The following is a 15,131-nucleotide window of genomic DNA, read 5'->3' on the forward strand; positions in this document are numbered from 1 at the left end:
TGTGTGTGTGTGTGTGTGTGTGTGTGTGTGTGAGTGTTTGTACCTGTCCAAGTCGTCATGTTGTCTTTTGGTTCTTAACTACGGCCAAAAGAGTTCTCCTTGTATATGTATTCCCATGGCAACCAAGCTGTAGTTGACATGAAAAGCATGCAGTTTCTGTAGCAACAGCAAAACTGATTGGCTGCGTTGCTATGTGTGTGAGTAGGTCTGTATATGTGTGTGTGGGTAAAATATGGGAACATTTCAGGGAAGTGGTATGAAGCACAGTGATGTTGATGATGGTGGCTAAAGTTCAGGTTACTTGGCCAGCTGTATCACATTTCACTAAGTACAAAATAATCAAAGTAAGTCTCTGGCAGAATACCAAACTAATCTTCTGAAATTGACATGTTCATTTAACCTGTCTAATATAGTCTGTGAATTAACTGAATTAAATGTGAATGTATGCGTTTCATTTAGTTTAATTTTCAACTGTGTTTGGAACAGGGAACGTAAACATTTTATATTAATATTTCAGAATGATTTTTTTCTGTTTCTGTTTTTCATGTTTGTCCTATTCAATTTTATTAAAAATGGTATTTAATCTTTCTGATACATACAAACATCAGAAGGGTGTTTGGAGGAGAAGGGCAAACTTGTGGGTTAACAGCAGACTGGAGGCCAGATTTGCTAAACAGGGAAAATTGAGAGCTCAATCTCAAAAAAGTGCAGATGGGAGTGTAAAGTTCCGCGTGTGATCTACTGACGACATGCAAATTAAAGAACACGGACAAAGCCGGATCATTTCCATAATGACCAACACCATCTACCAAGAGCAGTGCAGATTAGCATCTGGTTTAAGATGTGTTGTTGTTTTTTTGGTCATTAAATAATGGCGCAAATACCAGTAAATTGACTAATCCTTAGTAAATCACCTTGCGTGGTTCATTTAAATACTCTCCTCCCATAAATTTTGCATCTGAAAGGGAAACTCCTACAAATGCATTTGTAAAGGTCAGCCACAAAAATAACTATGCACGCCTTTTCGGCGCTAATTTTTCACTGCCTGTCTTTAGTAAATCCTGACAGTAGTTTTTGAATGCCAAAAGAGGGTTTACGCTGGTGCAAGCTGTTAGTAAATCTGTCCCTCTGTATAATAATTCACAGTGTGTTACTCAATAGCAGATGTTAAGCTAGATCAGTCTCAGCTTTCTTAAAGGCCTCCAAACATCCAGCCAAGACGCACAGGTTAAAGATAAAAAAATGTGTTTGCACTCCATTTTGTGCTTCAGTGTACTAATCAAATGCAATTTTCAGTGCACTGTGTGTGTCTGTGTCTTAAAGGGATAAAGTGCTAAAACTTTTGTAGCACTTTATTTTTTTTTCCCCTACTGAAGTCCACTTATAATGTTAGTCAAGGTAACTTGAGCGAAAAGCTAATTTAGTTTTACCTGACCATTTTTACCCTCTGTCTGACACTTGAAATGAAGTGGCCTGTACTTGCTTCTGTACCTTTAAGTCTTCAGCATGCAAATGTAATAGGTTTCCATAATACTTCTTGTTAATGTTCCCAATGATTTTAGTTGCTTAGCTGGCACACGACCCTCCAAAAACAGGCTCATGGAAACTTATTTCCACATCTAGGTTTGTTTTAACCAAATAACGTGTGTCATAAATGCCATGTGGCTAATCACTCTGAAGCTTCTATTTTTTTTCATGACAGCGCTGATTGGCTGATGGAACAAAAAAACGTACGCATTCCCAAACCCTTCAAGAAGCGGTGGTCCATTTTATGCTTTTAAAGAGCTCTCCAAAAACATCTACTATCATATAATGAATAATTTACGATTTTCTGTTTGGTCAGAATATGTAGCAACTTTTGAATCACGGTAGAGTGAGATTTGGTGTAGTTACAGCTTCAACCAGGAGAGCCTAACTTGACTATTCTACCCAGACAAAACTTGAGCCCTTGGACTAAAATCTTTGCGCAGGCGTACTTCATATTAGTGTTCCAGTTTTCCATGATATGACCCCTTTAATATTCATGAAAATATGGGTATGCTTTATAAGCCATAAGTAGAAACCTTCTCCTCTAAGCATAGGCAATCATGTATCCTGGCTCTCTCAGCGTAGAGTCTGTGGCAGAAATCTGCTTTCCTCATTTACCACGGTTGGGAAAGATTAACACATGGGTCTGGGCTGGTTTTAAAGCGCCATCATTGTCTCCATGTAGACTGAGAATCTCCTGCCAAACCTTCCGACCAGACAACCAGCCATCCCTCTCTTCTACTTGTTGCCTTGGAGACCAGTGAAACCACAGGTGCTTGTCTGCTCCTCCTCTATCTCCTGTAGTGAGGGGTCGTGTGGTTCTGGCAGGCAGGTGAGCTGGAGCCGTACCCGGATGCCGTGCCGGAGCTTGTGAATGATGTACGTCAGTCTGTGATGTTGTTTTGCAGGCGTGTTGATAGCTAATTGAGAGCAGATGGAAGACTGGTAGGGGAAGTTATGAATGAAGTCATGGGGAGTGTATTTGAATTACCCTGCACCCCGGGTGGAAACGGCACGCTGGGCCAATGGCTCCTTGAGCACTGTGAAAAACACAAATACACACAGAAATGTGAAATAAAGTTGCTTCCCCCAACCATTTGGCAATTGCAAGCTTGTCGGCCTGTTTAATCAAACCTTCCCCTAATTGCCGTGAGTTGGTGTGTCAGTAAACACTGACAATCACTGCAATAGCGACTGTTCTGTAACTACGATAATATCAGAGCGCTTTCATCATCCCGTCTCACTTATTTTTGTGCTTAATACGAGAGCCGAGATCAAAGGCACACGGGTTGAATTTCATGGCTTGTGTGAGTTGTGTTTTTTGGTAAAGTGAAATGTGGCTCTGGAAGCCCCTGATGGAGGGCAGACAGCTTAATTAGGTGGAGAATGGCTTCTTTGATCTAAAAATATATGCCAGTGTTGCCTGTTGAGGCAGTTTTAAAGGTGCCTCTGTGTTCACTAGACAGCGAGGGTCTCGAGTGCAAGGTCTAATCCTCCACCCTGCTGTTCAGTTTCCTCAGTGCTTTGCAAATGTGTATTCATTGATCATATACAATATATTCCAATATATATACACATGTCATTACTTTGAAGATTCGCGAGAGCATCAGGCTAATCTGAGTGTTCATTTTTTAATCACGTTTTCAATATACATGCAGTATTTGGCGTACACTTAACTCATGAAAACTTTCTCTCCACAACTTCATTTTTCTGACATGCTGCTGTAACAAACTGAGATACCGTGTCGTTTTGCTTTATTTAATAGTTGATTCATCGCAGGTTCCCTCATTCGCATTTATGCACTGATTGTTGACTCGCTAAAATATATAGCTTAAAATGTATATATATTTAAATGGGAGGAAAGATTTACAATGCACTGAATGTTAGCTTGTTTACTGTGCCCTAGAGCATGATCTATTTAAGTCTGTGTCATATTAACAAGAAACTATGCTTCTGACTACAGCTCAAGAGCTCCAACCACATACATTTGCGAGCTATGCCTTCGGGAAAAGCCAAATCGTTCAACTATGTCGGTAACTTCGGAACTTGCGACCATAGTTGGAAAACGATGCTTTTGGGGAATGCACCCCTTGCTATTTCAAGTAATCTTGAATATTTTGATTAGCTGGTTCAGGTATGTTTGATTAGAGTTGGAGCTAAACTCTCTAAGACGGTAGCCCCCAAAGAGTAGGGTTGGCTACCCCTGGTTTAAAGGTATGATTCTTTCTTGGACTCGGTAAAGTCCTAGTTTCCTATCCTGGACGAGCCCCCCATGTAAAGAACGATACTGTACAGCAGGGCTGGGCTACTTTACCCTTCGAGGTCCACTCTCTTGCAGAATTTAGTTCAACCCTGATCAAACTCACTAGTGTCCTACTGTTCCCCCCTTTTTGGGATATAGGCTTTCAACCTCGTTCCAGGTGTAACCCATCTTCTTGCCTTCCTCTTTCCCTTTTTCTTTGAGGATTTCAGGTCAGCGCTTGCCTGGTGATGTTAGATGTAGGCTTCCTGCTGTACAGTACCTTGGAATATTGTTAATCTTAATAAAGATACTGTGTAACATGAGCGTAATTTGTCTTTTTTGTATTTTAGAGCATAGGAAAGGGTTCTCTCTGGTCTATTGATCCTGACTACAGACACAATCTGATCCAGGCGCTTAAGAAGACTCCATATCATCCGTATTCCCCTCGGCTTCCAAAACCACCTACCTCCCCATCTGCCTCTCCTCAGCAATACCACAGGTAACGCCTCAATTTCTCACTCAGTTTTTATTTTTTGGCCGTCCATTTCTTTTTCTTTTTCCTTTCTGTTCTTTTCCTCTGCAACTACCAGTTATGGCTTTTTTCCCTCTTCATTGGTTTTCTTCTAGTACTCTCATTCACACTTTCCATTTTGTGTGGCCCTAAAAATCCTAGTCCAGACTTTTCCGTCTCTAAAAAAAAGAGCTTGGGCACAAAAACCTGTCTTGGTGTGGAATAACAAAATGTGACTGACTGGATGTTGACTTTACCACAGTCAAAATTATTTTGATTGTAAAGTAGTCTTCAATTAAATGAAATCTCAAGAAAGAGAAAGGAAGAATGAAGGAAGGAAGCTCATATATATACACCTTTATTTGTTGGCCTCTCTTATGACCTTCCTGTGAAGAACACATTGATTTAGTGTCTGAGGGTTTTGGGTCAGTTCCTTCACTCGTTCCTGAACTCTTCGTCAGCAACTGGACATGGTCCTCTGGGGAATCTGTGGGATGTAAAGAAGCGGCACACGCTTGCCCTTCCTGAGTCGTTTCTTCTCCTCTGCTGTTGCTGTGACGACCAGAGCACCTCCATGGCAACATATGTATGAGACAGGTGTAATAGAAGCACAAAGCTATTTGTCTGGCAAAAGAAGAAAAAAAACATAGATAGGACAGACAGTTAGTGCTAAGAAATACATTATAGGCTTAGCAACACTAAACTCCATAGCAACAGCACATGCTGGCTTCTATTTTCTTGCTTTTTCCTTGATTCTCCTCCTCTATTCTCTTTTGGGAAATTGGAAAAGTTACTGTGTAAACAGTAAAAAAAAATATATATATGTATATATACACACATATATAAAATATAATAAAAAAATATAAAATATAAAAATATATATATATAAAAAAAAATATATAAAAAAAAAATATATATATATATATATATATATATATATATATATATATATATATATATATATATATATACCAAAAAAAGTGTTTTTACTTTAATTTTGAATAATTTACTTTAACTTTTTCATTAGTTGAAGAACCAAACAATTCAATTCACATTTAGTTGTATAGCACATTTCACAATACTGTACATATAGTTTCAAAGCAGATTTACAGTAAATGTATGCGTCTACATTATCCAATTAGAACGGCTCATACTCAAAGCAAATATGTTACCACTATACCAAATCTTAATTTTATTTTAATATTAGTGCTGTCAAATCGATTAATGGCATCTAATGCTGAACCATGCATTTATCAGACGACCTAAAAAATCCCTGGAATGACATGTATCAATGTAAACATTCCAAACCACTAAAAGGCTATGTTAAATTGTAATCAAAATAATAATGAGATTAGATAAATGTCATCGGTGAACCCCAACACACCCAACTGTCCCTATCACTTTAAAAAGTGACGCTCATGGTGTGTTTGAGGATCTGGTTTCAAGACTAAAGGAGTGAGTCAGTCTAAGTGTAGGGATGATATCGACTGTTATTGAAAATAGAAGCCATTTGGATACATTGCTTTACACTTTCTATAACAAGTAATCAAATAATTGGATTTCCAAGCTTCGCCAGGATGTCTGTACTTGTTCAATTCGATTCTTTTACTACCTCTCAGTCTAGAGTTTGCATTCCACCCCATCAGATTCTCATTCTCTTGAATTTCCTCCCCTTTCCTGCCTTTATCGGTCTTTGATTAGGATTTCAGAAGTTCATAATACAAAGGTTGTTTTGTTTTTTTTAGTTTATTTTTCATTATTTGATTCTATCACTGTATTTGAGTGTGTTTTATATCTTCTAGTCCTCCACTATGGCCAGGAAGTCCACTCTTCAGAAAAAATGGAGGAGTGCTCTTACAAGGTAATATCACTTTTTTTGGCGGCCTCTCTTCCTTGTTCCACTAACATTGCATTTTCCAATGAAGCTGTTCGCATCACATGACCTAAGTAGATGAGTCGCAGTTTGGTAATTTTTCCCTCAAGTGACATCTCAGGTATATTACAGTTTAAAAGTTGGGGTCAGTAAGATTTTTTTTTTTTCAGCGTTTTTGTCTTACATCTCTTATATTAGAATTTAAAAGTTCTATTTTAATCTATTATTCCTGATGGTAAAGCTGTATTTTCAGTATCATTACTCCAGTCTTCAGTGTCACATGGTCATTCAGAAATTATTCTAATATGATGATTTGCTGTTCAAGAAACATTTCTGATTTATCAATGTTGAAAACAGTTGTGTTGCATAATAATTTTGTGTAAACCGTAAAACCCTTTTTTCCTTTTTTTTTACATTTAGATTATTTGATAACTAGAAAGTTCAATAGAACAACATTAATTTGTAGAATAATAAAAATATATATACATGTCCTTGCTGAATAAAAGTGTTAATTTCTTTTAAAAAAAATTCTAACAAAAAATCTCTTTACAGTCTACTAGGGCTGTTTTCGACTAAGGATTTTCATAGTCGAATCTGATTCGTTAGATTTTGCCGTTGTCGACTAATAGTCTAACCTTTTTTTTTTCTTTTTTTTTAGATAGCAGCTAGATTTTTTCCATTTCAAACAAAAGAGCTAAAAAACACATATATATCACACATATATCATAACATTTCATAAACATGAGGAGCAATATGAGAGAGAAATTTGGTGATGGTTGTTTAGGTACATTAAACCACGTAAAGCTTTTTCACGCCCATGAGAACCGTGTGGAGTCAACTCACAGCCGCTCCACTGCCCTGCTGAAAATGTGAAGCAGAAACGCTTAATATCAGATAACGTCCATAATAATTGGACTCTGGGTTCGATTTTTTGACCATTTTCAGTGGTTATGAGGAGCAATATGAGAGGGAAATTTGGTAATCGTTGTTTAGGTACATTAAACAACTTAAAGCTTTTTAACGCACATGAGAACCGTGTGGAGTCAGCTTTTTAACGCACATGAGAACCGTGTGGAGTCAACTCATAGCCGCTCCGCTGCCCTGCTGAAAATGTGACGCAGAAACGCTTAATATCAGATAACGTCCATAATAATTGGACTCTGGGTTCGATTTTTTTTTTACCATTTTAAGTGGTTATGAGGAGCAACATGAGAGGGGAATTTGGTAATCATTGTTTAGGTACATTAAACCACGTAAAGCTTTTTAACGCACATGAGAACCGTGTGGAGTCAACTCACAGCCGCTCCGCAGCCCTGCTGAAAACGTGAAGCAGGTTTTTGAATACATTTTTATTTAGTTACATTAGTAAGCTACAGGACATCATCTTTCAAAACATGACCTGCGCGAAAGCGAAAAAATAAAATAAAAATGGTACCCAGCCCTTCTGAAAATGCGAATGCGTCTCTGTCCCCAGCACATTTCAAACCAAACTGACGCCCATGTATTCGACTATGAGGTTCATAGTCGAATCAGACCTCTCCGAATCGAATCGTCGAATCCTCGACTATTAGAAGTCAGCCCTACAGTCTACATCTTATGGGTGAACAGAACAAATATATTGATGACACATCCTGCACTACACAGATTTCGTCCAATCAAATGCTATCTGGAGTGAGGATGTCCCTCCTCCTAATACCACCACCATCTAGAAAATCATGTCCATGGCTGTGACGTAGCCTATTAGCCATGTAAAACTATATATTTTTTTAAAGATGACAAGTCCTTTGATATGTCCCACCCAAAGAAATATATTTCAAAACAGGACAAAAGTGATTTCATGCAGCCTTTAAAAGTGCCTTGCAAGAGCTCCTTGATTTTGATTTATATATATAAAAAAAAAACCTCTTTATCACACAAATAGCTGCTTTGCGCCTACAGATTACCTATGTAATGTCTTGGGAATCATTCTTTTTTTTGCCACTGATTCTCTCATTTCCCACAACTGCTCCTTCATCTCTCTCTCTCTCAGTCCATCTGTTTCTCTCTCTTTCACTCCTGTTGGTGTCCTAGCCGTTTAAATGTCCATTCGATTCCAATCAGGGTGCTCTCTTTCCACTCCACCGCAAGCAGCTAAATGGAAGGAAATGGATACATTATCTGTCTGTAGTGGCTGCTCTCTCCTTCTCGTCTGCTCTTGATAATGGAATAATGGAGGCAGAGCTGCCTGTGAAAAGAGTCTGAGCAAGGCTATTGGCGTTTGACTGATGTGAATGTCTTGATGGCTGTCTACATAAAAGCAAAGAGCTCTGTGTGTGTGTGTGTGTGTGTGTGTGTGTGTGTGTGTGTGTGTGTGTGTGTGTGTGTGTGTGTGTGTGTGTATGTGTCAAGTGGTCGACTGGACAGCCTTAGCTCAAGGCCGCTTCACTTAAGCTTGCTATAGCCAATGTCATAGTTCTTACAGTTTGTGAGTGGCTGGACACCTGTGAAGGCTGTCTAGTGTCCATTTGGGGTTGTCTCTTAAAACAATACTTCACCCAAAAATTAAACTTCTGTCATCATTTACTCGCCCTCAGGGGATTAACTGAGGAATCACTTTCCATGTGTTTGCCTGCTGCAAAACTGGTAGCGTCAACACTATTATTGACCTTTCAACAAATCAGTTGAGCAAACATTGCATCACCTAATTAATATTGATGGTGATATGGTTTATAATGTGTTCCTCCCAGTTTTCAGACTGTTCTATTGTCCAGCTCGCTCTCAGGGCGTTCCACACCTAAATTACTTTCTTCCATGAGATGTTTAGCACAATGTTCATGCTGCTCTTTTCCATGCAATAAATGAATACATAATAATAATTCCTACAACTCATACACTACACCTCAAGTCTTCTGAAGCCATACGATAGCTTTGTTTGAGGAACACATGATAGGATTTTCATTTTGGGTGAACTTTTCTTGAAGATTTCTCTGGGTGATGTTCTTCAGATGTTTTAGGGCAGTGGTTCTTAACCAATCATTTAAAAATTATTTAAAATAGGCTAAAAAAAAAATACCAAAATCTACAAATCAAGAGGTTTTTAGTGAAAATTCCCTAATTTATCCAGGGATATCCAAAACCTGGATAAATGGGAGAATTTTCAAATGTGATTTCTAGACTTCTTGAAAAAGATAAATATATTAGGATAAAGATATTAATAAGTCATGGCAATTTATATGTGGAATATATATATATATATATATATATATATATATATATATATATATATATATATATATATATATATATATATTGTTATCTCAAGCTCTAAAATATTTAATTAGGTAGAAAATGCTATTTGTGAGAAAAAATAATTCCACCATGAACTACTGGAAATTTGGGTTCTTGTATCTTCTGTAATCACAGCAGTGTAGTCCAGTCCAATATTTGTTATATGTGTTTTATGACATGAGTTGTAATTTGTTTTTTTTGTTTGTTTTTTTTGGCAGTTCCACAGAGAGTGATACAGCATAGCTCACGTGTTGCCGCTCAGGGGCTCTTTCCTGTTATCAGACCCCTTCCTTTGAGTCCTGTGAGCAAGAGGACCACCGCTGTGAGGTTAGTTTCCTTCTTGGTGTTAAATAAAAATAGTTTTCTAAAGTGCTATTATGCTATTTTAAAGGTTCGTGATTGTTTTGGAGGTCTCCAACAATGTTAACATGCATTCAAGGTCAAAAACACTTTAATTTTCTTATAATATACAACATATCACCTAATTTCTCAAAAGATTCTGAAAACGGTTCATTCGTAGAGTCAGTCTCTTTAAACTCCTCCTTTGTGAGAGCCTGCTCTGCTCTGATTGGTCAGACGGCCCAGTCTGTTGTGACTTATTTTACCACTTACAGCGCGTGTCAGGAACCAAGCGCCCATTATCATATCTGGATTTCAGCTCTGAAGTCTTCCTCCGCACTCGTTACACGGTGATACGAACAGTAACAATGGCGTTGGTTTTACCCTATCAATTCAAGTCCTCATTCTTTGGAAGTGAAAACTGGGTCTTCTCGACATGTCGACAACATGAACCAAACACTTCCAGGCCTCAGCTACTTCTGCAGTGTTTGAGGGTCAAAGTAGACATCATTCACGGGCAGCCAATGAAGGCCATAGGCTGGCATTATGCAAATTTATTACGTTGGTATGTAACAGGAAGTGAGACTCAAATTGCTGATGACTCGTTTAGCTGTTCAAAATCAATTCTTTCTTTTGGGACACAATAACTTTATTTGTCGTGAATTGTGATCTTTAAAACAGACCTTTTACTTTGACAGTCAGCTATATTACACACTACATGAAACCAATACTATAGTAGTATTTAAATAATACCACAATAACACTGTTCTCAACTTGAAAATTAGGCACTGAAATATGCCAGACTCTCTTGGCAAAAATACATTTTGTCTTGTTTTATGTCATTGTAGTCTTGTTTTGAGGATACACCTTATTGAATTTTGTTAGATATATGCTTAAAACAAAACAAAAACTATTTGACGATGTAAAATAACATCATAAACATAAAGATATCATTTGCATGTTTATTTTCCGTATTTTAGATTACATCTCTCATCATCTAATGCTCACTTAAAATGAATCTGTAAAAACACTAAAACTAATAACACTAAATGTAATCTTTAGCAAATCTCAAAATGGAACCTACCTTAATACCTAAATTCACTTTATTGATTTTAATTAACATTTAATTTTTAATTTCAGCCATTTATTGGTTATCAGCCATAACACAACAACATGTGTATACCTTGAATACACAAGTCATTTTGGTAATAGCGTCTGCGTAACTGTAGTATATTTAATAATGATTCCCTCTCTCCGTCCGTCTTAACAGATCAGCCCTGGGCGACTATCTGACACGGGGTAAAAACAGTCTGTGCAGTGACTCTCCTCCACCCAGCGATGACCAACAGGAGGACCACACGTACAGCAGCTCCCAGTCCCCGACCACAAAGGGGGACATTTCTTCCCCCCTCTCCTCCTGCTCCACTCAGGGTTCCCTCTCTGCCCACAGCCACGGTCAGGAGGTGACGGTCACTGAGGTCAAGGAGGAGCAAAAAGACTTCCCGCTGGACGCTTCGCCACCTCCTTCCCAGCTGCTCCAGCGCAGAAGACTGCTGTGGACCAAAGGCCACCTACGGACCCCTGGTGACACACTTCCCCTGAAGAAGAGGAGGGCGGGAAATCTCCTGGTAAAAGAGGAGGAAGATGAGGAGATGAAGGAGGCGGCGGGGTCGTTGCTTCACCTGGCTGGGGTGCGCACCGGTTTGAATAAAAACGCTCAGCGTGTGTGTAAAGTTCAGAAGGAGCTGAAAGAGGAAGCCAGCGATTAGCAATGAACGAAAATCCCGTTAACACAGATCTAAATACTTCTGTTCCAGGATATCAGGTGAATTCTAGTCAGTTGTTGCAATATCAATAAAATCACTGTTGTCCCTTGTTAAATTTGATTTCCCGGGTGAAAGACTGCTCATGTCCATGTTGTTTTGTGTGTGTGTATGCGAGCGTGTGTGTGCGAAGAGGGAAAAAAAGCCATAGTAAAATTTGGGTCATTTGAGTGAAAAATGTTTGTTTTTGAATTCATCAAGCCTACAGAACAATTTAAAAGAATTAATTATGTTGTAGCAATCCTTCTAGCTCACATCAGAAAGCTGAACGGAGAGATTTTCTATGCTGCTCTCAAGTGTGCCAAAGATGATACCTGTTGATGAAAGTGCAGCTAATCCATGCACACTTAGCAAGACCAGTTAAGGTTTCAAAAAGTAGTGATACTGACCTATATGACAACAACCATCAGATGAATATCTGGGTCAATGACATGATAGTCATTTTTCTTGGTCCACATCGACTGATTAATTAAAAATACATAAATGCAATTCATGACTTTTTTCTGAATTCATTTTGAAGGTGCAAGTCAAATGTGTCAAGTAATTCGTTACAATATTAGTAAAAAGTTACTTAGTTACTTTTAATGAAAAGTAATGCATTACATTACTTTTGGACTACTTTTTCTCACCTGGGCGTCCTTGTTTGTTTTTTAAAAACAAAATAAAACCAAAAGTTCTATTTTTGGCAAATGTAAAGGCCCTTTCACACTAGAAGTGAAATGAATAAGCCTCAGGCTGAAGGAAATGCAAAGCAACTTGCATTACTTACCGTATTTGAAAAAGTAAGACTTAAAGTAATCTGATTACTTGTAATGCTTTACTCCCAACACTGGAAATTAGTACGGCATTGTTTTATTTTTTTTTTATTATTGTTTCTTAGAAATATGAAAAATTTAAAAAAAAAATATTTAAATGAATAGTAGTATAATTTAAAATATTTTGACAAAACTGCTCAATAATATCTGAAAAACTTTTGTTGGAAAAATCTAAGTCATGTGGTGCAAAAAAAAAAAAAAAAAAACTATCATAAAGAGAAGACCTGCAGACTTGTGACTTTGAGTCAAGGTCAGTTAAAAATGAATAATTAGGAATACTTTTTATCGTGAAAAATTTATTTAATTTCTTAATGAATAACGTGCATTTTCATGTACATGTACCCAAGGTGTAAGGAAATATATTATTCTTTTTTATTAATGTTAAATTGATGGTTACACCATATGACATTTTAATGTCATTACATTTCTTTAAAGTGGTGTACACATACAAAAAGTAAATTTCTCCTTTGCATGTTTTAAAATAGATTTTTTACAGTTCTTTATGGTGGACACTCTTATTTGTCATTGACCCATTTATTTATTAAGCAACAAGTGTTTTGTGTATAATGGCCTGTGTCCAATGGATATCAAACGTAAAGGTCAAATGCAATATGCCAATTCTCTCTTAGATGTCTGGTTTTCAAAACATTTCTGGTGTTAGTTCTTATTTGAAGCACACTAAAATGAATCTTTTTATGAAGCAATGTGTCAGAAATGCCTATTATGTTGCCAAAATGTTGGTATTTTTTTAAAGTTCTTTTTTTCCCATCACAATCCAAGCAATTTGTCCTATCAGGATAACACTGTAAAAAAAATACTCCCTTTTTCCACAAAAGGCAGTTTTTGCCTGTTTTTCAGTTATATTGCATGGGTGCTTGTACATAAGAAGTATTTTCTTTTCTAAATGAAAGATCATGTAAGATAGATATTTAGCATGAGGCATGGCTTATTTTCTTACGAGAAAACAGAGAGGTGTCTCTAAAAGCGTAGGTTTCTTTCTTTACAATTTTTTTTTTTTTATCGTATCTCTCTTCTGCGGCAGACAACTCTTCCAAAGGAAGGGACTTCGTGAAAACCCATTAATGAACAGATCTGCCTTGTATTGAATATCAGGTGAAACTGATTTTGCCTTTTTCGTGGTCCTCAGTTTGGTGGTCCTTTTTCAATTCATTGATGTAAGTGTTCAAATGTTGTTAATAATCAGTGTTGGATGACCTATCACTCTGTACACCCTTTAAGGTTGTGCTTGGATGTCTGTTCTGTTCTTTTGTAAAGGTTCAATACTTCGTTAAAGTAACTTGCATTGTGCAACCTGCAGCGTTGATATCATAAATTGTACTGAAATAGTTTGACAAGGAATTAGAAGTGGCTTTAGGATAGTCCCTTATTAGCGCGATACTTCGCAATCGACCATGGTTTGTTTTTTCCATAATATTTTGTTTTAAATTACCCATCCCTCATGAACTTGAACTCCATCTGTGAAACTGAATGTCCTGTGGTGGTGGATGAGCCAGGCTCGTCATCTGTCAGCGTCATACACATGGTGCGTTCAATGTCGGAAAGATCGTAATTATGAGTTGAACACATGATTGAACTCCAAAATGTCGTAAATATGAGTGGGAAGCTCTGGATTTTCTTTAATGCTGCCTTTACGTGCTATCCGAATTATCATAAATACGAGTTTCCTAGTTTGAAATTGGACATGATCGCCCTCTCAAGTCGTATTTACCACTGGGAAGTTTGGAGATAATTTGGATACCCAAGTTCCCGAGATGGGTGGGCCATAAACTTTAAACATGGCGGAGGGGAGAACGATGCTATTGACTGCTATTCTTAATTAGTTTTTTTCCACAACAACATCGCCTTGTTGTTAAAGTAGTGCATATTTACATATGAATAATAATTTTAAGCATATTGTTTGTATTATACACAGTGTAAATAGCCTGTATTTGAACGAAATTCCAGAATCGTCAGTCTGTCAATGACTGGGATGCTACATAAAATTTAGGCTTTAATAAGATTTTCCCAATTATTAAGAAAGATTAACCTGATAGTGTCCTCCATGGTTCCTTTTCTTTCCGACAACAAAGCACTTGAATTCGACGAGGTCGTAATTCACGACTTCAGAAGTGGGAAGTAGGAAATTTCCGATAGCACGTGAAGGAAGCATATGCCCCGATCTTTACGAGTTGGGGGTGTGGCAGTGAAAAACGTGGCGGAATACCACAATACTCAGGTATTTTTCAGTGACATTGTCAGGCTTATTTATTTACAACAAAATAAGCTAACCGCCTGCACAAAATATGATAGCATTGTAATATAATATGTAACACAGTGCACAGTATCTTTATAAATCAATTAAAACAAAAAAAAGCAAAACGCAACTGATGCACAATCTTTCATTTTAGGCATAGAGTTTAAATCCTTGCCGTAGGCCTATTTTCATGTAATTAAGAGGTCACCGCCATCTTGCTCCGACGAAAGTGACTACGCACCTGACGTTGTAAACTCGACTTCCCAACTCGTAAATACGAACTTCCCAGGAGGACTTGAACGCACCACAGCATCTTTCGCGATGTTTACACTCCACTTCCGCTTTATGTATGAAACGTTTTCTGAATGTTATGCGTCCACCGGGGGAGCGGAGCACAGATATACCGTTTTCAGTCCTTTGAAATACTCCAGCACGATATATCAGCACTTTTTAAAATAGAAAAATAGGACTATTTGTCTT

General features: G+C 37.6%; 1 protein-coding gene across 2 annotated transcripts in view; it reads left to right on the forward strand.

The window, feature by feature from the left end:
* Window positions 1–12,584, forward strand: part of ches1 (checkpoint suppressor 1) — a 35,902-nt gene extending 23,318 nt beyond the window's left edge. For both annotated transcript variants that reach the window (XM_081377802.1, XM_081377803.1), the window contains exons 3-6: window positions 4,120–4,268; window positions 6,083–6,141; window positions 9,639–9,747; window positions 11,030–12,584. In XM_081377802.1, the coding sequence (XP_081233928.1) occupies window positions 4,120–4,268; window positions 6,083–6,141; window positions 9,639–9,747; window positions 11,030–11,528 (816 nt within the window). In that variant the 3' untranslated portion in view covers window positions 11,529–12,584. The remainder of the gene's footprint in view (window positions 1–4,119; window positions 4,269–6,082; window positions 6,142–9,638; window positions 9,748–11,029) is intronic.
* Window positions 12,585–15,131: the final 2,547 nt, after the last annotated feature.

Source organism: Scardinius erythrophthalmus (assembly GCF_964197995.2).
Source record: "Scardinius erythrophthalmus genome assembly, chromosome: 11".
In the NCBI taxonomy this organism is placed as follows: Eukaryota; Metazoa; Chordata; class Actinopteri; order Cypriniformes; family Leuciscidae; genus Scardinius; species Scardinius erythrophthalmus.